This window comes from Coturnix japonica, chromosome 17, assembly GCF_054131305.1.
Source record: "Coturnix japonica strain WE chromosome 17, WE-NBRP24, whole genome shotgun sequence".
NCBI classification, from domain to species: domain Eukaryota; kingdom Metazoa; phylum Chordata; class Aves; order Galliformes; family Phasianidae; genus Coturnix; species Coturnix japonica.
In genome coordinates, this window is record NC_140679.1 from 3,480,496 (window position 1) to 3,505,076 (window position 24,581).

The 24,581-nt window shown below is 44.8% G+C and overlaps 1 protein-coding gene and 2 long non-coding RNA genes across 5 annotated transcripts; all 3 read left to right on the forward strand.

Annotated features, from left to right (window-relative positions):
* Positions 1-837: 837 nt before the first annotated feature.
* On the forward strand, positions 838-14,840 carry LOC146758053 (obscurin-like protein 1). Its single transcript, XM_085518306.1, has 4 exons — positions 838-1,161; positions 10,790-11,037; positions 11,261-11,373; positions 14,513-14,840. Exons 1-4 carry the CDS (start codon positions 998-1,000, stop codon positions 14,546-14,548), a joined length of 561 nt encoding a protein of 186 aa, XP_085374432.1. The 5' UTR covers positions 838-997; the 3' UTR covers positions 14,549-14,840.
* Positions 2,509-10,466, forward strand: LOC146758054 (uncharacterized). The gene is made up of 2 exons (XR_014935252.1): positions 2,509-3,148; positions 9,962-10,466. It is a non-coding gene; the product is annotated as an uncharacterized LOC146758054 (long non-coding RNA).
* A 2,451-nt stretch (positions 14,841-17,291) lies between the features above and the next one.
* Positions 17,292-21,525, forward strand: LOC146758055 (uncharacterized). 3 transcript variants are annotated; one of them, XR_014935248.1, is made up of 4 exons: positions 17,292-17,455; positions 20,047-20,206; positions 20,565-20,671; positions 21,117-21,525. It is a non-coding gene; the product is annotated as an uncharacterized LOC146758055 (long non-coding RNA). The 3 variants fall into 3 exon arrangements; XR_014935249.1 differs by having other exon boundaries at positions 21,120-21,525; XR_014935247.1 differs by having other exon boundaries at positions 20,565-21,525.
* Positions 21,526-24,581: the final 3,056 nt, after the last annotated feature.

Sequence of the window (24,581 nt, forward strand, 5' to 3'; positions counted from 1 at the left end):
TACTTGATTGCCTGGGTTTGTAGCAAGTATGTGGTTTTAGTATGGCACAAAGACCTGTTTCAGTCTGTCTGTAGAATAATAATTACTTATATATGTACAGTGGAAGAAATATTCAAGATATTATTCAAATCTCTCCTGTGCCTGAGATCCCAAACTGTAAGTCTTGTTCACCAAAATATTTGACTAAGATAAGTATGTGCAGTGAGGCTGGAGTGCATGTTGTACGTGCAGCCTTTCATGGCAGGAGAAGCAGGAACTTCTCCTAGTAGTACACTGCCTTTTTACTATGCCTTTATGTTGGAGGCTGCATCTGGATAGGTGAGTCTGCTACTCACAGTAAGAGACCTGGTAGAGCTGACTATTCCCAGAGCTCAAAGTAAGATAGATATCTGCAAATCACACACAAAGAAGAAAGGACTGCGTTGGTGAGCATATTTCCTTTGTGCCTTTGACAGTCACAGTTGTGGCAATGGTAGAGGCCATGAGGAGTCTGTTCAGGAAGCCAGGAGTACTGTTCTGGGTCATGAAAAGGCAGCCAGTGGTTTGACTATCACATGTGTATGTGTTTTGATGTTTCACAGTGGGTCTTAAGTAAAAGGAACTCAGGTTTTGGTTGCCTGCAGGACAGATGTTCTTTTGGGTTCAATATGTTTGCATAGTGACTTGCAACCATGGGACTGGTGTTCAAGGACCCTCTTGGTTGCTTCAGTTCCTAGGTTCTTTCTTGCCTAGATTTGACACTTTGTTTCAACAGAAGAGCTGATATTCTCTAGTGAAGGCTATTAGTTTGGGCACAAGTGGTAACCTAAACCTGTTCCAACCTGTACATACAAACCTGCAAGATGGTCTCATTTCAGTCCTTCTGTTTTTCTTTTCTTCCCTCAGAGCCAAAACCTGTGTTTATAAACCAGGTGCAGGTGCAGAAAGAGGTGAGTGCTGCCCTGGCAGCAAGTGCCTCCCTCAGCTGTGAAGTAGCACAGGATCCAAGCGAAGTAAAATGGTACAAGGATGGAAGACTGCTTGCCTCCTCCAGAAAGTTCAGACTGGAATCTGTGGGCAAAACCCGGCGTCTGGTTGTGGAGCAGCTGGAGAAGAAAGATGCTGGAGAATACATCTGCGAGGCTGCTGGCCAGAAGATGACCTTCAAGTTGGAAACAACTGGTGAGCATTCGCTTTGGGAGCACTAAGCAGCTGTTTATGTGGCTGAGAGGAGGACTGGCTGTCTTCTACCCTGTGGGCATGGAACAGCCACAATTCCCCCTGAGGGAATATTTGAATATATTAATTCCTTTGGCTATGTTAGAGCTCATCATGAGGTCAGCTGTTGTTCTTTAAATGCTCGGAGTCTAGCAATGTGGGGAAGTGGACTGCTATTTGCTGTTGAGCTTTAGGCTAAGAAGCCTGATTTTAGAGGACCTGACTTCCCCTTTCCCTTCCCCTCTCCTCCCCTTCTCCCTGGACTGAGCCTGCATGGTTTGAGAATGATTTCAGATCAAGGTAAATGAGGAATAGCCATGTGAAAACCTGTTGTTTTACTGCACTATAAGAGACACTTAGTCAAAAGACAAGTGTGTGTTCCAAGCTTGAGATTGCAGGAGATCCTAGAAACAACTCAGCTGCTCAAACCTGTAGTCTGGCTGAATATTTTATTGTCAGTTATGGTCATAAAAGGTCATGGGTAAGTTGGTCCTTCTTGTGATATACTTCTAAACTTTCATCAGGGAAAAGCTTAATTAGTCCAAATAATCATAGCAGAAAGCACACCAAGAGCATGAGAGTGAAATTTATACTTTCTTGACGTGAAGGAAAATTTTACCTGGTTCTGCCATTCCCCAAATGTTTGTTTCCTTATGACAAGAAGAACTTTGCAAAAGTAATTTTTTTTTTTCAGTCTTGTGTGCAACACAAAAAGGGGTAGAATCTAGGAGGCCACCTGAAATGTTTTTTCCATCTGGAAGGATCCATTTAAGAGCACCCATGGACCTGGTTATGAACAAGTTTTCTTCTTTGCAAAGGCTGTTGCTTAATTAGCAGATACTGTACCTGGGAGAGTGTGAAAGACAGAACTGTTTTTCTTTTATTGTCTCAAAGTTTGCTTTCTTGAGGCCTTTCTGATGATAAGACTCTGACAGGCAACTGATAACTATCCAGGAGGGTGAATGGTGGGTGTTATCGTGCCATCCCTGCTTAGGACTGCAAAGATAAGCAGGAACAAGACAAGCAGTCTTTTCCAGGGGTGCTGCTGGGAGGAGCAGACCCCTGCAGAAGGTGGTAAATCTTGTGTCTGGCAACAGAGACCTCCAACCCTTGCTGGCTTATCTGTGGGACAGGAATGTCAGAAAAGTTAGTTTTAAATCATTTTACAAAGAAGTGTTTGTTAAGAAGAAGAAAAACCCCCACCGAAATGGGGGATAAAAGGCTCTCGCTAAACTGGGGACTTTGGAGACAAACTCCCAAAGACACCTTTGACGGAGAATTCCCTGAGGGGAAAACTTTGTCGGAAGAACCCCGGGACCGGCTTGTGATAAAAATGTTTGCTCATTAAGACCGGGATGTGGTAGCATTGTGGTGGAGTGCTTGTTCATTAGGACCGGGATGTGATGGTGGAATATGGAGGCCACAAGGGTTGCAGAACACTCTAATTTTATGGGTAGATTGTGTACTCTGCATAGTTACAGGCAAAGCGCGCCCCGATGGATACAAAGTTTCACGGAAGGACCAACCAAGGAACGACACACCAAGTGGCACGATCACGACCGACCAATTAAAGGACAATACACTCGGGATGGACCTTACAAAAGAAGTTGCAAGGGACGGGAAGGTGCGGCAGTTGGAGGAACGAGGATTCCCCTGTCGCCCAGCGCTGAATTGCCTTTTTGTTTTACCCGCTACAATTAATAAAAGTTTCTAATTGGAACATTATCGGCTCATTGCTTGTAAATTGATGACAATTTGGTGCCGTGACTCGGATGGGAATACTGGCGTGGGTACGAGCCTGAGGGGGCGCCCCGCCTAAATAGGTGGCCTCGGCTCCTATCCTCCCGCCCTACTCCTGCCGACGATCCGAAATTTAAAACACAAAGGCAAGTAAAAACCGGTTAACCCTTTAAATTTCGTGCACGAAAGTCCGGACGAAGACGCAGGACAGGTGAGTATAGTCCGGTCTGGGTTGGGAATCCGGCGTGTGGCGAGTGTTGTGTGCTTGTGAAGGGGGGCCGGCAGCCGGCACTAACCCGAGCGAGTGTGGACCCCACAGTAGTGCGGTTCCCATTGCCCGCGAGGGCGTGGGCCACGACCTGGGGGAAGCGAGTGAATGCAACACTGAGTGAGGGCACGCCGAAGGGTGGGTACAGGGTATAAGCGGGACCCTTTCACCACCACAACCCGTAGGGCTATGGGCTCTATGGAGGGTTATTCTTTGGTGTTCCCCTAGAGCTACGGGCACTAGGGATGATTATTATTATTTAGGTGTTCCCCTAGAGCTACGAGCACTAGGGATGATTATTATTCAGGTGTTCCCCTAGAGCTACGGACACTAGGGATGATTATTATTTAGGTGTTCCCCTAGAGCTACGGGCACTAGGGATGATTATTATTATTTAGGTGTTCCCCTAGAGCTACGAGCACTAGGGATGATTATTATTCAGGTGTTCCCCTAGAGCTACGGACACTAGGGATGATTATTATTTAGGTGTTCCCCTAGAGCTACGGGCACTAGGGGGAGCTACAGACGTTGAATAAAACAAGAGAGCAAGAAGTAAAGAACGAGATGGGGCAGTGTAAAACTAAACCACCCACCCCTTCTAAACGACCATCCATTCCTAAGGACTCACCTCTAGGGTTCATGCTAATTGCCTGGACGCACTATCCAGGAACAAGAAATAAAGATAAAGCAAAGATGATTTATTATTGTATAGAAATTTGGAGCGGACAACAAATTGGCCCGGCAGTATGGTGGCCTAAGTATGGTTCTAATGAAGATTGGGTACAACAGCAATTAAATTTTTGGGTAAACTCCAAAACCCCTTTCAATCAAGAAGAAAGTGACTATGCAGCAGTATGGGTCACTCGCCCAGAGGGTTTAGGAGTCCCCATTTTTAATTTGACACGAAAAGAAAAAGATGTCGAAAAACGTAAACCTCGAAGGGAAGAGGAGGCCTTAGTGGGACCCCCACCATATGCTGTACCACCAGCAATTCCCCTACCTTCTCCTCCTCAGTTGGATCATGGGCAGATGGATTCGAGAAAGGGAGAAGTACAAAAGATAGAAGGGGGAGGGCCTGTGACACGGGCAAAGGCACGACAAAATAACCTCTACCCTTTAAGAGAAATGCCCATGGGAGGTCCACAACCTCAGATGGGGTTTATATCAGTGCCCTTAAATTCAGGGGATGTTAGAGATTTTAAGAAGGAAATGGGTAATATACTAGAAGATCCCCTGGGGGTGGCAGACAGAGTAGATCAGTTCTTAGGGCCAAATGTTTATACCTGGGAGGAACTACAATCTATTCTAAGTATACTGTTCACAGCAGAAGAGAGAGGTATGATTAGGCGTGCAGGGATGCGCATTTGGGATGCTCAACATGCCCACGGGCCCGCTGCGGATATTAAATGGCCCTTACAGAATCCGCAATGGGACCATCAAAATCAACATCATAGGACTCACATGCAGGACCTGCGAACTATCATTATCCAGGGCATTAGGGAGGCAGTCCCAAGAGGTCAGAATATAAATAAAGCTTTTAATGAAAGACAAAAGAAGGAGGAAACACCCACTGAATGGCTAGAAAGGTTACGCAAGAATTTACAACTATATTCAGGATTGGATCCCGATACACCGATAGGCCAGGCTCTGCTCAAAACACAGTTCGTAGCTAAGGCTTGGGAAGATATCCGCAAGAAACTAGAAAAGATAGAAAATTGGCAGGATCGGGGGCTTGATGAACTTTTGAGGGAAGCTCAGAAGGTATATGTAAGAAGGGAGGAAGAAAGACATAATAGGCAGGTTAGGATGATGGTAGCAGCGGTCAAAGAAAGTAGGGAATTGGAAAGGAAAATGGGGGGATGGACGCAAAATCGAATTCCAGGACAGCAAAAATTTAGGAAGCCTGAAAACAGGGAGGAGGAGAGAATATGCTATTATTGCAGGAAAAAGGGACACATGAAGAGGGACTGCAGGGTTAGAATGAGAGACGAAAAGTCCTTCCAAGAAGACTAGGGGTGTCAGGGGCTCTATATATTGGGGACCCAGAAACAACAGGAGCCCTTGATAAAATTGAAAATTGGTCCCCAAGCTGAGGAGGTAGAGTTTCTAGTAGATTCAGGAGCAGAAAGGTCTACTATACAACAGATCCCCCTCGGATGCAAACCTTCCCGGGAAACTACCAAAGTAATAGGAGCAAAGGGAGAACCTTTTACAGTAGGAATAGTTAAAAATGTAATGATAGAAGCAGAGTCCAAAGTGGGGTTGGGTGATTTCTTGATACTGCCTGAAGCGGAGTTCAATTTGTTAGGACGGGATCTGATTATTGCATTAGGCATAGGACTAGAAGTAGAGAATAAAGAATTGAGAATCAAACTCTGCCCTCTTAGGGTAGAGGATGAACAAGAGATCAATTCTGATGTCTGGTATACCCCCGAGAGTGTGGGACAACTAAAAATACCCCCTTTCACGGTAAAAATCAAGAATCCTGAAATCCCAGTAAAAATAAAACAATATCCTATTTCCCTGGAAGGAAGGAGGGGTCTCAAACCAGAAATAGATAGATTAGTGAGCAAAGGATTACTGGAACCCTGTATGTCCCCATTTAATACCCCTATATTACCGGTAAAGAAACCTGATGGAACATATCGGTTGGTTCATGATCTGAGGGAAATTAACAAGCGCACTGTATCTAGGTTCCCAGTTGTAGCTAATCCCTATACATTGCTAAGTAAATTAGGGCCCGACAACTTGTGGTATAGTGTCATAGACTTAAAAGATGCTTTTTGGGCTTGCCCTTTAGATGAGAGATGCCGCGATTTTTTTGCATTTGAGTGGGAAGACCCAGATACTAACAGAAAACAGCAATTAAGGTGGACTGTACTCCCCCAAGGCTTCACAGAATCCCCTAATTTGTTTGGGCAAGCCCTAGAACAGATCCTGCAAGAGTATCAGCTAGATCCTGATACCAAATTAATACAGTATGTAGATGATCTATTAATTGCTGGAGAGGATGAGGGAAAGGTTCGGAAAGAAAGTATTAAATTGCTGAACTTTTTGGGACTGAAAGGACTTAAAGTATCAAAAAGGAAATTGCAATTTGTGGAAGAGGAGGTTAGATATCTAGGGCATTACCTGAGTAAAGGAGAAAAGAAGATAGATCCTGAAAGGATACAAGGAATATTGTCCCTGAAGTCGCCAAACAATAAGAGACAAATAAGACAATTGCTGGGATTAGTGGGATATTGTAGACAATGGATTGAAAATTATAGCAGTAAAGTAAAGTTTCTATATCAAAAGCTCAGTACCGATGGATTAATAAAGTGGGATAGACAAGATGAAGAGAATCTACAAAAGCTGAAGGAGGATCTCATCAATGCCCCTGTCTTGAGCCTGCCTGACTTAAAAAGACCCTTTTATTTATTCGTTAACATAGACAGTGGTACAGCGTATGGGGTTTTAACACAGGATTGGGCAGGGAAGAAGAAACCCGTTGGATATTTGTCAAAATTATTAGACCCTGTGAGCCGAGGATGGCCCACTTGCTTACAAGCAATTGTTGGGTGTGCGTTATTGGTAGAAGAAGCCAGGAAAATTACTTTTAACAGCAATATAAAGGTACTATCTCCCCACAATATTAGAAATGTGCTCCAACAAAAAGCTGAAAAATGGATATCTGATTCTCGTCTTCTAAAGTATGAGGGTATCTTACTGGAAGCCCCTAACTTAACCCTGGAGACCACAAGTCTCCAGAATCCTGCAGAATTCTTATATGGAAAACCCGAAAATGTGGGACTCATTCATAACTGTTTACATACGATAGAAGAACAAACAAAAATCAGACCAGATTTAGAAGAAGAAGAATTAAGAGAAGGGGAAAAATTATTTGTGGATGGATCCTCTAGAGTAGTGGAGGGAAAGAGAAGATCAGGTTATGCAATAGTAGATGGAAAGACCCTCCGGGTATTGGAATCAGGACCCTTGAGTAACACTTGGTCAGCTCAAGCTTGCGAGCTGTATGCTGTTTTACAGGCACTAAAAAGATTACAGGGAAAAGAGGGCACTATCTATACCGATTCCAAATATAGTTATGGGGTAATACATACCTTTGGGAAGATTTGGGAAGAAAGGGGATTGATAAATTCCCAAGGAAAGGACTTAATACATCAAGAATTAATAAAGCAACTCTTAGTGGCCCTACGAAAACCAAAGAAGATAGCGGTGGTACACCTTAGAGGACACCAACAGGGGACCGATTACAAGACTAGAGGAAATAATGCAGCAGACCTAGAAGCTAAGCAAGCTGCCCTCAGGGAATTGGTCCTGAGGCAGGAGAGGCAGGAAGAATTGACACATGATGAGGCCCCTTCGTTTACACCGAAGGAAGAACAAAAACTGAATCAAATGGGAATAACTAAAAACACAGAAGGGAGGTGGTATCTAGCTGACGGGAGAGAGGTACTGCCTAAGTCAATAGCATCTCAGGTGCTGACCCAGTTGCACGAACGGACCCACTGGGGAAGCCAAGCTTTAATAGATCATTTTGCCACTAAGTACATGTGTATAGGCCTACATAATCTAGCTAGACATATTACTCAAGGATGTATTACGTGCTTAAAGATAAACAGAGCCGTACAAAGAAAACTGCCTATGGGGGGAAGACCCTTGGCCACTAGGCCATTTTCTAGAGTCCAAATTGACTTTACCGAATTTCCTAAAGTAGGAAGATATAAATATGTATTAGTCATAATAGACCACCTCACACATTATGTAGAGGCATTCCCCACAACTAAAGCAACAGCTCAGGTAGTAACAAAAATATTACTCGAACAAATCATCCCTAGGTATGGGGTAACAGAAGTAATAGATTCAGATCAAGGACCACACTTTACATCAAGAATCACTAGAAATATAGCTGAAGCCTTGGGAATAAAATGGGAAGAACATACTCTCTGGCACCCACAGAGTTCAGGGCGAGTAGAGAGAATGAATGGGGAACTAAAAAAGCAATTGGCCAAATTAACACTAGAAACTAAGCTCTCATGGATAAAATGCATTCCCCTTGCCCTCTTAAACCTTAGGGCCCAGCCCCGGGCTGACATAGGAATATCTCCCTTCGAAATGTTATACGGAATGCCATATGATGCAGGAACCCCTAAAGATCACCCGGGGGTGGTAGATCAGAACATTCAAGCTTATATCACGGAATTAATGAAGTATAAACAGGAATTGTGGAAAAAGGGACAATTGACTCAAAGACCCCCTCTTGACATTACCCTCCATCAGATAAAGCCTGGAGATTGGGTTCTGATAAAGACCTGGAGAGAAACCACACTGCAGCCTCGCTGGGAAGGTCCCTATCTGGTATTATTGACTACCAATACTGCCATCAGAACTGCTGAAAAAGGATGGACACATGCTAGTCGTGTTAAGGGTCCAGTACAAAATCACGAATGGAGAGTCACTAGTCCAGCGGGTGATTTGAAAGTAAAACTGTCACGAAACCCTCCGTCAAGGAAAATGAGAACATGAATTAACAATGATTGTATAAACGTATCAGTATAGAATTTAATGTAGAAGGGAATATTTTGACTATTGTGAATGCAACTGTTGGGATATGTTTTAGAAAGGTAGTGGACCCACTGCGAAGACAGGGATACACAAATTGGTTATTAGCCTTCAGAGTGGCCGTGGAAATTTTAATAGAAGGGGGTAAACCTGGGGGTGAATTTGGATCCTTACCAGCATGACTTAAGTGTATAACCAGTGGGAAAAAGAATAGGGTGCAGTACCCCAAAGACCCACTTAAAAGGGAAGCAAAACCAGCCCCTCCTGAAGAATACTCTTGCTGCCGAGAAGATTATACACCCCATGGCTCGAGGCAACCGAGTCGATGGGCGAGGCAGAGGAGATAAAACATGTGGAGGGGTCTGCTCCATTATGAATGAATCCAAAGATTTAGGATCCAGAAGATACCCCAAGACTGGAAGTAACTCCCCCGAACAATTAAAGACTCACTACTGCAGTGGGAAAACTGCCTATCTAAAACTAGCTCCATTGATAATAATATTAAGTCTCATTAATGAGGGTTGGGGTACAGAGGTACAGACACATGAGCCATTTAAGTGGTCCCATCAGAAGTAGTGTTACAAAATAGAAGGGGGTTGGATCTTCTCCTATTGCAGCAAGGGGGACTATGTGTGGCTCTTAAAGAACAATGTTGCACCTACGTTGATCAAACGGGGGTAGCAATAGATACAATGGCTGAACTAAGAAAACAGTTAGAACAAAGAAAAAGAGCCCAGGAGTCTCAAAGAAGTTGGTATGAGAGTTGGTTTAATGGTTCCTCCTGGTTCACTACATTATTATCCACAATAATGGGACCAGTTATTATGATAATATTAGGTTTGACCTTTGGACCCTGTATTTTAAATAGACTAATCGTTATCGTTAAGAACAGGCTAGAGGCAGCCCACCTAATGGTAATTAGAGAAAGATATGAACCCCTTGATGGGGAACCAGAAGAGGATGCTCTAGAATGGAGTCGACAAGAACTAAAACGGTTTAATGAGCAAAACAAAATAGTACAATAAAAGAAAAGGGGGGACTGTGATAAAATGTTTGCTCATTAAGACCGGGATGTGGTAGCATTGTGGTGGAGTGCTTGTTCATTAGGACCGGGATGTGATGGTGGAATATGGAGGCCACAAGGGTTGCAGAACACTCTAATTTTATGGGTAGATTGTGTACTCTGCATAGTTACAGGCAAAGCGCGCCCCGATGGATACAAAGTTTCACGGAAGGACCAACCAAGGAACGACACACCAAGTGGCACGATCACGACCGACCAATTAAAGGACAATACACTCGGGATGGACCTTACAAAAGAAGTTGCAAGGGACGGGAAGGTGCGGCAGTTGGAGGAACGAGGATTCCCCTGTCGCCCAGCGCTGAATTGCCTTTTTGTTTTACCCGCTACAATTAATAAAAGTTTCTAATTGGAACATTATCGGCTCATTGCTTGTAAATTGATGACACGGCTTGCTGCGGAACTCCCTGGCTGTCTCCCATCCCCTGCGGCGATCAGACGAGTTCCTGAGATCAACGGACCTACTGTGTACCTCGCTGGACCCACTGTGGTGACTATCTCTTTCGCTCTCTGCAAAGACTCCTTGCTTACATTTCCTACTTTTTCTATCGCCTACCTTCCCTTCCCCATCTCCCTAAAAATAGCTAGGACAATAATAAACTGGTTGGACCAACATTTGAACCGTTGCTTCTTAATCTCACGCCGGGTATACACATATCAAAGAACCTTGCCTCCCTCCTACAAATTGGAGCGAGACAGAGAGGAAGAGGGAAGTAACTTGTTTTGGAAGTCCTGATGCTATTCAAGCATTCAAGGCCAGGCTGGATGGGGCTTTGTGCAATCTGGTGTAGAGGGAAGCATCCCTGCCTACAGCAGGGGGGTTGGAACTGGATGATCTCAAAGGTCCCTTCCAACCTAAACCTTTCTCTGATTCCTTTGATGATTCTGTTTCTCAGCTGCTGGTGTGAGATCTCCAACCTGTCCCCATTGTCTTTCAGTGCGCAGATGAAGCTGGTGAAAGGTCTGCAGCCCCTGGAATTCCCTGAGAAGGGAACTGTCACCTTTTCGGTGGAGGTGTCCCATGAGGATGTGGAAGGGACTTGGCAGAAGGACGGCGTGCGGCTGAAGCCTGCACCAAATATCACGATGGGTGCCCAGGGGAAGAAAGAAGATGACCTTGAAGATGCAGGACTCATTTCCTTTAAAGCAGAAGGCATTAATTCATCGGGGAGGCTCACTGTGACAGGTATTGGTTGGTGCAAGGTGTGATTATCTGCTCTTGTCCCAGATTACTTGAACAGCAGAACCAGCTTTCCTTCCAGCTGCAAAGAATGTTATGCACTGGGCTATTGCCACCAGAGTATCCGTGAAATATCAAGAGGATTGTTGTAACATGATTGTATCTAGCACAAGTAATGATAATGTGCTCAAATTCCAACTAAATCCACATCCTTCTTTCTCCTTCTCAGAATTGCCTGTGAAAATCAGCAGACCATTTGCAGACATTAGCGTCATTCAGAAGGACAAGGTCACGTTTGAGTGTGAGCTGTGCAGGCCCAAGGTGGACATCAAGTGGTTCAAGGTATGGCATGTAATGGTATTTTCATTTCTGACTTGTTTGGAAATGAATGAGAGCCTTTAATTTCACTTCCAAGGGATGCGAGTCTGAGCTTTTGCTTGATAGCTTTTGCACTGCTCTCTTTTCTTTATGCTCTTTTATTTGCCCAGATCAGCACTCTTTGTTATTATGTCCTGAGTTCATTTATCAAGTTGAAATTGAAGTTTGTTTTGGTTTTATTGTGAACTTTTTAGGTCATGCTGCACAAAATATTGTTGGTTGAACTACAGTACAGTCTTGAGCTTCAAGTCTAACACAGAAATTCTCAGCCGGGATTTTGTAGCCTTGTTGTGAACTGGGTTTTTGGGGTGAAATCTCAGTTTTCTTTGCACCTGACAGTGTGAGAATTTGCTCTGGCACTTTGTGTACCTCCCCAGTGCTCAGCTGTTCCTTCCCTTACTTGGGGATAACGTCATTTATTCAAGGTGATGTCCAAACAGGCTTGTTAACAGTCCTCTGCAGTGCTTTAAGCTGTTATAGGTCAGCCAGAATTTATGCAAGTTCTATAGCCATTCCTTCATGTTGAAAACACTGCACTGTGCTTAAGCTTCAGCATATGTTCCAGTAAGCACAGTTCCATTAATTCTAGGGGAGTGGGTGAATTAAGCATAGATCTGAAGGCTCCCTTTGCTCAGTGCAGAGATGGAAGGACTAATGGAGATCTGACTTGATATTTTCCCTTCTAGGATGGGAAGGAGCTCTGTCAAAGTAAAAAAGTGGGCATTACTTCCCAGGGAAATAAGAGAAGTCTCATTATTCACAAGAGTGAATATGAAGATCAGGGAACATCCACATGCTGAGCAGCCTAAGACAAGTTTAGGTAGTTGGCAACAGGAGTAAGGGGGCTCAGGAGGACACTGTAGAGTAGTGTGAAAAATGAGCAAAGAGAGTTACTAATTGATGCCTCTTGGAAAGTACTCCAAGAGTGGTCCTCTTCATAAACTCTCCTCTTGTGTGTGGTTTTATATTTCCGTGCAAGTGGCTTTTGGTTTGATTCAATTGCAGTGTAGATCTCTGCATTCCTGTCCAGTTTTTTGTTTGTTGTTTTGGAGGAGAATTAGCACAAAGGGAAGCTGTTGTGTTAGAGTGGACCAGGGTGCTGTATGGCTTGTCTCTAGGAAAACTGCACAGAGAGTTGTGTGCCATGAAATATTTGTCTTCTGTGGTCCGTGTCAGCAGTGTCAGAGTTAACACCTGTCTGTGGCTTTGTGCCATTTAGTACATAAACCCACACTTGGCAAGTCAGAGAACACTACCCTGTGTACTGAGCTATCAGCCAGCATCTGGTAGAGGCTGGGTAGAGCAGGCAGGCCTCCTCTAAGTGACAGCCAAAGGGCCTGTGAATGCCTCACCATGCCCGTGCTTCCCTCTGTAACAGGGAAGGTGATTCTCACAACTGGGGTAATAAACTGTTCCTAATGCAATGAGGTGTTCATAACAAGTGATGTGTAGATCTCCCTTATCTCATAATGTCTTTTCCTGCCTGCAGTGAATATGCAGGATACAGGATCATATACCAGCTTCTTTGAATTACTGCTCATGTCAGGAGATAAAATCTGCCTATTCTTTGAACTAACACTGGCGAGGGTTAGTTATTCTGGCTACCGAGAGAATGGCACAGCAGACTAAACTCTTTCTTTTCCTTCTTTGTCAAATGCCTTTTCATCCAACTGCGTGTCCCATAGATATTCAGAGCAGTGTTGGCTGAGGGAAGTGGAAATATTTATCTCCTGTGTGTATCTGCCACCCTATTTAGGCATGTCCCTCCTAGCAGAGTGCAGAGATTGGAGGAGTTGGATTAGGCAGTGGTTTCCCTTTTGCTCACAGAACCACTTGTTCTGTGGTCTCCCAGCTACCCTGTGCCCAGTGGCCTATGCAAGATGGAGCGGAAAAGGCACATTTTATGAACAAACAGGAACCTTTCTGGTCAGATTAATACCTGTGCTCTTTTAGAGAGATTTAGGTACTAGAGGTTTTATGTACTGGAATAGGCTCCTCAGAGAGGTGGTTGAATCGCCATCCCTGGTTGTGTTTAAGAGCCATTTGGATGTGGTACTCAGGGATATGATTTAGTGTAGGGTTTTTAGAGTTAGGGTACTGGTTAGGCTGTGGTTGGACTTGATGATCTTCAATGTCTTTTCCAACCTGGGTAAATCTATGATTCTATGCAGGAACTCTTCTCCTGATGTTAATCCAAGTTGTATCCAGGCCCTTCAGAAGGAAAAGGATATAGCAGCACAGAAATATGGTCTGATTCTGACATAAATAAGTGCAGACCTGGAGAGTTAAAAGGGATTGTGTGATGTTCAAGGGATTTTGAAGCAAAGATGTCCCCTAGGTAAGATTTGTGGCTGACATTCCCCATACATTGTTTGTGGGCACACAAGGTAAGGAGAGACTAGTGATGAGCATGCAGAGAAGCCAATGGTTCAGACAGGTTTGTAGTGACACGACATTGTAGAGTTCTGTCTCGTTCTCCTTGGCATAGTTTGGAAAATAAAGATGAGGTGATTGGTGGTAACAATATGGCTTCATCAAGGTCAAGCCAGGGCTGACAAACTTGGTGGCCTTTCATGATGGAGTAACAGCATCAGTGGATAATGGGAGAGCAACTGACATCATCTACCTGGACTTGTGCAGAGCATTTGATCCCGTCCTGCATGACATCCTGGTCACCAAAGTGGAGAAAAATGGTTTTGATGGATGGACCAGTTGCAGGATAGGGAACTGTCTGGATGGTCACACTCAGAGAGTTGCAGTCAATAGGTCAGTCTCCAGGTGGAGGGTGGTGTTGGGACCAGTGTTCTTTAACATTTCTGTAGGCAACATGGACAATGGAATCAAATGCAGCCTCAGCAAGTTTGCAGATGACGCCATCTGCAAGTATTTGGAGGTAACCAGCTGCAGTGAAGTGAGCGATTTCAGTGCCTATTTCTGATGGTGGCAGTGAGTTCAGAAGTCACACTGAATTGATGGTACCTGTTTCCATTCCGACAAAGGCTGTAGTTGCAGCTGACTTCCCAAGGCTGCCATACGTGGTGGTGACGCAGCCTTGGGCTTGTGCGTTTGCATGACTCCCACCTTTCCTTTCTGTGTCGTGCAGGTCAGCTGGTGCTGGAAGCGGCCGGTATCTGAGTAGGAATGAAGGTGAGTGCAGGAGCAGCTGCTGAGGGGAGGAAGGAAGTCCATGCTAATGAGCTCTGAAGCATCTGCGGGTCCGGTACCAGAATAGGCAGCAGTGATGCAGGGGGCTCCCCAGCAGGAAGCTGGCTGATCCAAATGCTTGCTGAGAGTTTGGAAGCCCAAACCCTTATGGTCTCTGTAAGGGTGGCTAATAAAAAGATGTTAACCAAGATGGTGGTAAATAGTCAAAGGTTATTAGCAAAGGGAAACTCACCAATATCGATACCTTGACCAGAAAGCTGAGGCAGTCTCAACTGGGGAGCAATCTCCATGAGATGCTGCCTCAGTGGTGGTCAGCCTTTAAATGAGGTCTCAGAGGAGGTGGAGTCTAGGTCCACCCCTTCTGGGAGCACAGCTAGATTACTCTCACCTGTGCTCCCGCAGCTGACCCAACACTTGCCTCAGCTGATTAATCAGAGGTTCAAGCTGTGATTTCCCATACAGTCTCTAAGCTGAAGGCAGCATCTCCTTGATCTGATGGTGGTGTGCCTGAGTGAGGGAGTGATCCAAGCTGGATGCAGAAGAGTCATCTTAATTTCTCTGCTATTTTACTTCAGATGACACCTATTGGGTGTTGGTTTCTTAAAATTTGGATCTAGGAGGTGGCCTCTCCCTTTGCTTCTGGTGAAAGCACAGAAGTGCAGCAGGAGTAGAAGACAAAGAGGTTTTCTTCGTGACAGGAACACCAATTATTTGATTCAAATGTGTAACTGTGATGAAGATGGTGAAGAACAGATCCGCCTCAAAGACATGCTTGATCACATAAGGAATGAGCATGTGATCCAAGACAGCCAGCGTGGCTTTAGCAGGGGAAGGCCATGCCGAACCAGTCTGGTGGCCTTCTATGATGGAGTGATGGCATTTGTGGACAAAAGGAAGGAACAGATGTCATTGACCTGGACTTGAGCAAGATCTTTGACATTGCCCTCCACGACATCCTTATCTCTAAACTGGAGGGATGTGGATTTGACAGGTGGACCACCTGGTGGATAAGGGATTGGTTGAAAGGCCACAGACAGAGGGTGGTGATTCGTGGTTCGATGTCCAGGTGGAGGCCGATAACAAGTGGTGTCATCCAGGAATCTGTCTTGGGACCAGTGCTTTTTTACATGGTTATCAGTGATACCAATGATGCAATCGCGTGCACCCTCTGCTGTTTGCTGTTTGCACACAGGTGCACACAAAGGGGTGTTTGTGGAAGGTGTAGGCACGTAGGTGTTCCCAGGGGTGGTTGGCACACGTCTGTGAATGCAAAGGAGGGCACACGATGCAGTGTGTGCATGGGGGTGTGCACAGCAGGCAGGGTGGCACACGGGTGTGCGTTTGCACATGGATTGGGGAAGGCTGGGGTTACAGGTTGACCTGTGCTGAGGTGAGTGGGAGCTCACGGTGTTGCTCAGTGGTAGATTTGTTCACACTGTGTACTAACAGGAAACTCGCACATCCTTTTTGTTTCAGCTGTGCCAGTGCTGTGATCCCTTGCTGCTGGGGTGGGGTGTTGGAATGATGGTGTGCGTGCCAAGCTCCCATCTCTTGCAGGAATCAAGTGTAGAGCAAAAGGGATGTTTGGGCCAGGTGACTGTAAGAAGGCTGGCTGCTTTGGATGATGGCAGCTGATGGAAACAGGTGCTCTGGGGACCGTTCAGCTTTTAACAGAAGACAGGGGTCCTGCAGCAAGAACAACTAGGTTCTCAAATGGCTTCAGAAGTGCACACCGAGTACATCCCCGCAGACATTTACCGGTAGGCGGCTTTTGCAGAAGAAGATTCAAGCAGCAGAACCTTTTGCTCAGCTACAGCACACAAATGCTACAAAAGCAGGAACAACCCGCAAGCTCTGGGTCTGTTTGTCTTGCAAAGGCATGCACTAACTGCGTTTGATAGTACGCCCCATCCTTGATTTCCTTCCCTGCTTCTTGTCTGATGGCACTGCTGAGCCAGGAACAAGCTGCCCAGTGTGGCAGAGCATGGTGCAGAGCTGTGCTGGGACCTCCTCCCCTTCCTCTGCTACAGATCAGTGCCCCACACATGCCATCGGGATGCTCTGGCACGGGATGTGCCTCCAACCCAAAGCTCCTTCCCACCTCCCAAGGAAAAACAAAGCAACCCAAGCATCTCCAGCAAAGCTGCCCAGCAGACAGCAGGGAATGCAAACAGCTTCTGACTGCTCCCCTGCACTCCTGTCCTAAGTAAGAGACCCTACGAGGACTGGCTGGGAAATCAGGGCATGACACACGTGAGTGTGCACAGGATTGTGCAAAGCAGTGGGGTTCCACGAGTTTGTGTGTGTGTGTATCTCTGCTGTTATGAAAGCATGGGAAGACTTACTGAGTCCCAGATAATTACTTATCCTCAAATGATTTTTCCTGGCCAAATTTAGAGCCACTCACAGGTAATCGAGACCAACAGGCTGTTGTTGCACAATCAACAGGCACAATCTAGATGATCAGCTGAGGAAAATAAAGCATCATGCCAAGGGTACTAGATAAGGGAGCAGCTTGAGATCTGCACATTTATGTGATACTCATGGTGTTAGACAATATTTGCCTAGAGAGGTCACATTGAATGAAAGCAAAATATAAGATGAATGAAGATATACACAGGAGAAGAAGCCTCTGAGGCTTCTCAAGTGTTATGACCAGAAGACATAAACTCTGTTAAAGCAAACGTTTCTCTCTCTTTTTTGTGTTCTTCCAGGCAGGCCTTGATTACCGCCTGAACACATGCTGTGGAAGCCCAGCTTATGCAGCACCAGAGCTAATCCAGGGAAAAGCGTCTATTGGCTCAGAGGGATGTAGAGCGGTGTTTGTTTTCCCCTCTTTCCCTTCCCTCTCCACAGAGCATTTAAAGGCAGTGGAGCTCAGGTAGGCTCTCTTGGTTTCCCTTCTGAATTCTGCTAGGTTGCATTGCTTGGTAGCTCTCAGAAGCTGTCAGTGGCCACAGACTAGAAAAGTGCAATTGGTCTCAGTTCACACAGCTGGCTGGTTTGTCTCTGGCTAATCCTGAACGGCCTCAAGCGACTGCTTTGGGGCTCTACAGAACAGCAACTTCAGAGATCTCTTTCTATTACTAAGTGTTTGAAAGAGCAATCTGCTCTGTTAATTATCCATCATTTCTGTGCAGTCTGTTTTGTCAGACTTGTCTTTAGCTTCCAAGTTGTATGTGAAGAATTGTTTCCGTTGTAATGCACAATGTACTAAAAATTGAGAGATGTAAATGCAAAGAGTTTTTCCAGCTTTGATTTCATGTCTGGAATTTTGGAACCCACTACTTGCAGTTGTTAATCTGTCCAAACTGGTCTGGTTTGGAATGCCCTCATCCTTCATGAATCGCTGTTAAAGGAGGAGCAATTCCTACAAGTGCCATGGCCCCACTGTTGTTCTAATTCTTGTTTCTTTGTTTTCCACACGCTGCTTTTCAAGCCTCCTTTTTCTTTACAGTCAAAGTGAGAATTACACCGTGAGGTGTCTGAACCTTGTTGTGCCTCTACATAAATAGAACAGCAGCAAAGCCTGACAGGTGACTGTGCTGACAGCTCTCGTAGCCAGTAACACGTAACTGTGCTAAATCCCTTGTGACGGCTTTGATTTCATTTTTGCCAGTGAAATCCTTGTAAAAGGAACTGCAGCAGTGTGATGAGCTAAGGTGAAGATGCTGGTTTTAGTAGTGCTCTAAGCTGAGTGGAAGGGCAATTGAATGAGGGTTATATGCTTTCTCTGGGACGATAAGGCTTTTTTTCCTGAGGGAAAGAGCCAGCTTTTCATGGGCTATATGTGGGCTTTGGCAAGGGCAGACAATCCAGTCTGTCAGGAAGCCATTTGAGGTGCTTCAGGTTTGTAAGCTTGTCTTTTTGTTTTTCAGGCGGATATTTGGAGCATGGGTGTAGTGCTGTATGCTCTGCTGTGTGGGTTTTCCCTTTGGATGATGACAATATGATGGCACTCTACAGGAGGATACCAGTGGGTATCAGTGGTGCTAGAATACACTGAGAAGGGAAATAGCTGAGCTTGACAAGAGGCCTTGCTTTTCGGATGGCAGAACATGCTGAGCTGTGGGTAGAAAGGCCTGTCTGCTGAATATTGTCCCTCTTTTTGCTGCTTTGTCTACCAGTATTTTGTGGATTTGGTTCTACGCTTGGTTGGCCTATGTGGCACTGTAGCCTAATTCTGTACCATGATAGCATACAGAATTTAAGGAGAAGTATTTTCTTGCCAATGGGCTGGATTTTTTGTATCTGGTTCTTCAACTGGCTGCTCCCTATACTATCTGTAGTAAAAATACAGACACATCATTTGATTTCCCTGAAATGAATGTTCCTAAATGCCAGCCCTTCTCATGTCTACGAAGAGCAAAGTTCTGCATTTGCTATTAGAATTTCCTCTTCCAGAATCAGGAGGTAATGTAGGACCCCACAGATTGCCTTCAGAATTCAACAGTTAGTTGTGTTTCCTTTCGGAGAACTTAATCAGAATGCAGTATAAAAATTGATAATCTCATGGGTTTTAAGTTACAGGCTTGCTATTTCTGCACTGAATTTGTTTTTATTTTACATGGTTGTGATCTGAAAGTTGCTTGAAACGCAGGCACCTCGGCACTGTTGTGTAACTGAATTTCACACATTATAGATCTTGAAATATAAAACTCTGACTTGTTTTCAGTCTGCTGCTTGAGTCTAATCAGGGTCATAGTGTCTGTGTGCAGTGGAGTGTGTGGGGAGATTGTTGCTGCATATCCTGGGAAGTTGCTGTGTATTTGCAGACAATGGCTGCTGTTGGTCACTGGGTGCCACTGTTGCTCTGAAGAACAGCTGTGCTGTGCATGCAGCACAGCATGCTGTGCACGCCATGGAACTAGGAATCAAGAAGAGATAGAAGCGTCACTTCTGCTCTAGTAAAAGGTCTCATCTGCTGACAGGTTTTTGTACTTGAATTCAGAACTCAGGACCTGTTGCCACAGAGGGACTAGTTGCTGAAGTTGGATGACTCTTCCTGTTTACTCCTTGTAATATGTAGCCATAACACTAACTATTTAAAAAACATCTGAAATCATGGCTAATTATTGACTGCTGCACAGCAGAACACTACCACAGTGAGATTGGGCTGTGAGATGACTTGAAAGCTGTTTCCTCAGTATAGGTCTTATTCGTGCAGCTGGGACACCTTGATGAAGACTGTGTAACAGCTTTCTGTGTTTCACAACAAGAGAAGAGAGAGTAGATCAGCATTAACGTCAGACGTAATAAACGTATGTCAGTAATTCTCTGTATTTAAGCCCGCTACTACAGTAAATAACCTTACTGTATTAACAGACTCTAACACTCACTTATTCTCAAACATGAAATATTTCACACCTTTCAGAGGTAAGGTACCACTGCAGAACTTCATAGTCTACCTAATAACTGCATTTCTGAAGTTCACATTTATTCCTTTTTTCTCCTTTAATTGTGTTTTCTCAGCCTTTCTGTTATATTCTACCATGCTGAAATCCTTATGAATCTCTGGAAGTCCAGGCAGACTCAAAACAGAAACTGATGGATGAACAGCAGATGTCACATGCTGGCTTAACTCCCTGCTTTGAAATATTTCACTAATAGGTGGAAAATATCAACACGTCAGGTAGGACAACCAAGCAAATTTGGGGAATTACAGTTCACAAATACTTCAGAAAATGAATTAATTCCAGTAACTTTTGAAAATAAATGGGAAAAGCTGAACTGAGTGCTGCTAGAGATGCTGTATAAATGTCAATAATGACATTCCAAGGTGTAGAAGAGATTTAAAACATGATGGGTACTCTGGCATTAAACTGAATCTGAAAGTTGTCTCTTGCAATTGAGTTGTCTTTCTATTAAATAGAAAGTGGTAGAATTTGAAGGATTGTTAAGATTTCCATATAACCTTAGTAAGACTAGATATAAAATATAAGTTTATCTAGGCGAGATCGTTTGTGGAGTCACTGTTACTTCTTTTTTAGGTACAGGGAATAAAGAGAACAATCGACCTACAAGGGAAAAACGTTCTTCCGTTCACGTCTGTGATATTTTCACAGTCTTAACTCAAAGGACTTCTAATGCCTGATAAGTAATTCAAGCTTATTATACTACACTGAGTCTGTCAAGCATTGTACCCACGGTTCTCATAGTAGTCAAAAAGCTGCTGAAAATCCAGCTGAATGTCGATGCTCCTTGGAGCTGGGCTGGAACTTGCCCCCAGAAATGGGAGTCCAGCTGAAATGCTGTGCAAACTGAATTAGTAGGAGCTTTGCCATTCACTTCAGTAGAGAGATTCTGGCACCAGCTTTAGTTTTCACTTCCAGCAATTGTACAATACACTAACTTTCAAGCAAAAATGAGAATAGTCTGCTTCTTTATCTCAGACATATTGTGTGAATCAGCTGAGGCCTGAAACTACCCTAATGTGATCAGACGTGAAGGTTGCACATCAAGGGGAAAATATGGCAGACATGCAGAAATTTTCTTTGTACTGACAATGTTTCTGAAGAGATCTACATCCTCTTGTTTTCTAGCAGAATTACGACCAGTTGTGGCAACCTATCTCTTGCTTCAGTCTAAGAAGGCTCGTGGCAAGCACATTCCCTTGAGAATTCCATCCCAAACAGGACGTGCCAGTACCACACAGTCAGGAAGCCTGGGGGTAAGTTTTAGAGTTCAGCACAAGGTTCTGGTCAAAATGCCTCTGTGTGCTGAAGCTCTGCCCGGGTAAACAGTCTGGTGGCCTAAACATCGGTGAGGGAGCATGTGTGCAACCGGTCTTGGTCATCAAATCTTGTTCTATGATAAGGCCACCGACTCAGTGTATGAAGGAAAAGGATGTAGTCTTTCTAGATTTCAGGGAGGCCTTTGATCCTGTCCCTTTGGCTGCATGTTCCCAACCTTCCATCAGGAAGCCAGGAGTACTGTTCTGTGTCATGAAAAGGCAGCCAGTGGTTTGACTATCACACGTTTATGTGTTTTGATGTTTCACAGTGGGTCTTAAGTAAAAGGAACTCAGGTTTTGGTTGCCTGCAGGACAGATGTTCTTTTGGGTTCAATATGTTTGCATAGTGACTTGCAACCATGGGACTGGTGTTCAAGGACCCTTTTTGTTCCTTCAGTTCCTCGGTTCTTTCTTGCCTAGATTTGACACTTTGTTTCAACAGAAGAGCTGATATTCGCTTTGGGAGCACTAAGCAGCTGTTTATGTGGCTTAGAGGAAGACTGTCTGTCTTCTACCCTGTGGGCATGGAACAGCCACAGTTCCCCCTGGAACAACATCAATGACCCACACCACTAATTGGATTCTCCTTTTTAATGTAGTGGTAGCGAGGTGAAAATGTGGCTGTGGAATATTTTTACTAAGGAACTTCTATATAGATTTTGTTCATCTTTGCGCACCTCATCACCTGATCTGTGTCAGTGAGCAGAAGCTGAAAGCAGGCATGGGATGTTCTGAAGAGCAGAGAAAGAGATAGGGAGGAAGGTGATTAAGACAATCCCCTCTGCTGCTGTGTGTCCCAGAACTGCCCAGTTCTGTGGCAAAGTGTTGTACAAGATGAAGAGGCCAAGAGATTGGGAGTAGAATGAATAGAAAATATGCCTTACTTAGGCCATACTCAGCGTATTAATACTTCTCAGTTAGTTTTAGAATTCTAGAAGTGAAAGGTAAGGAGGTAGAAGCCTGCAAGTTGTGTCCTTTTTTACAGCTGCTCTTTTCTTATGGGAGGATGAAGTGATGAAGATTGGTCTATTCTACAAGCTGTTCCAACCTTTACTCTTAGTCTTAATGCCCCTTTGTGACGTCATAATGCCCTTTGTGACATCATAATGCCATTTGAGACATCATAATGCCCCTTTGTGACGTGATAATGCCCCTTTGTGACGTGATAATGCCCCTTTGTGACGTCATAACACCCCTTTCTGACGTCATAATGCCCCTTTCTGATGTCATAATGAGCCTTTCTGATGTCATAATTCCAAATTGTGACGTCATAATGCCCTTTGTGACGTCATAATGCCCTTTGTGACGTCATAATGCCCTTTGTGACGACGTAATGCCCTTTGTGACGTCGTAATGCCCTTTCTGACGTCGTAATGCCCTTTGTGATGTCACAGTGCTCCTTTGTGACGTCATAATGCTCCTTTGTGACGTCATAATGCTTCTTTGTGACGTCATAATGCTCCTTTGTGATGTCATAATGCTCCTTTGTGATGTTATAATGCCCTTTCTGACGTCATAATGCCCCTTTGTGATGTCATAATGCTTCTTTGCGATGTCATAATGCTCCTTTGTGACGTCATAATGCCCCTTTGTGATGTCATAATGCTCCTTTGTGATGTCATAATGCCCTTTCTGACATCATAATGCCCCTTTGTGATGTCATAATGCTTCTTTGTGAGGTATCTGTGGTGCCATTGATAATGAAGTGTGATGAACTGGAAGGCTTTCAGTAGAATTGCAGCCCTAACATAAACAATGACATGAACTCTGGAATTCTGTGTAAAATCATTACCTAGCTTGTGGTCCGGCTCTTCAAACCAAAGGCTATGAGGTGCTGCTCTTGTTGACACAGGCTGTGAAAGATGACTTGAGCTCTAAGAGTAATTTCCCTTCTGCTCTTGATATGAACATCAAATCCACAATTAGAATATTAAGAACATAATATAAAAGTTTTTTCTGCTGGACTGAGGACTGGGCAGTAAGAAACCGGATGAGGTTTAACAAAAGCGAGTGTAGAGTCTTGCACCTGGGTAGAAATAATTGCATGCACCAGTACAGGCTGGGGGGAAGAGCTGCTGGAGAGGAGCTCTGCTGAGAGGGACCTGGGCGTCCTGGTGGACAACAGATTAACCATGAGCCAGCAGTGTGCCCTTGTAGCCAAAAAAGCCAATGGCATCCTGGGGTGTATTAAAAAGAGCGTGTCCAGCAGGTCGAAGGAGGTGATCCTCCCCCTCTACTCTGCCGTGGTGAGGCCTCATCTGGAATATTGTTTCCAGTTCTGGGCTCCCCAGTACAAAAAGGCAGGGATCTCTTGGAAAGAGTCCAGCGGAGGGCCACTAAGATGGTGAAGGGCCTGGAGCATCTCCCCTATGAGGAGAGACTTAGGGAACTGCGTCTGTTTAGCCTTGAGAAAAGAAGGCTGAGAGGGGACTTGATCCAGGTTTATAAATACCAGAGGTGTGGGAGCCATAGTGGTGAGTCTGGTCTCTTTTCAGTAGTGCGTGGGGATAGGACTAGAGGTAATGGGATGAAAGTACAGCATAGGAAGTTCCGCACAAATGTGCGGAAGAACTTCTTTACAGTGAGGGTGACGGAGCACTGGAACAGGCTGCCCAGGGAGGTGGTGGAGTCTCCTTCTCTGGAGATATTTAAGACCTGCCTGGACACCTACCTGTGTGACATGGTGTAGGGAGCCTGCTTTGGCAGAGGGGTTGGACTCGATGATCTCTGGAGGTCCCTTCCAACCCCTACGATTCTGTGATTCTGTGATTCTGTGACTTCCATTAGCTGTTAGCCATAGTTTGGAACTTGCAAAGCAATCATATTGGAGCCTTGCTGGGCAACCTGCTCCAGTGTCTCACCACACCCACAGTAAAGCATTTCTTCCTAATATCCAATCCTAATCTACCTTCTTCCCATGTAAAGCCATTTCCCCTCATTCTGTTGCTACCTGCCCTTATAAAAAGTCCCTCCCCAGCCTTCCCTGTAGGCCCTCTTCAGATACTGGAAGGCCACTCTAAGTTCTCCTTGGAGTCTTCTCCAGGCTGCAGAGCCCCATCTCTCTCAGCCTGTGCACATAGCAGAGGTGCTTTCAGCCCTCTCTGATCACCTTCATGGCCCTCCTCTGGACCTGCCTGAACATCTCCAAGTCCTTCTTGTGTTGAGGGCTCCAGAACTGCGTGCAGTGCTCCAGATGGGGTTTCAATGAGAGGAGTGTGGAGGGGCAGCACCACCTCCCTCGACCTGCTGGTCATGCTTCTATGCTTTAAGCTTA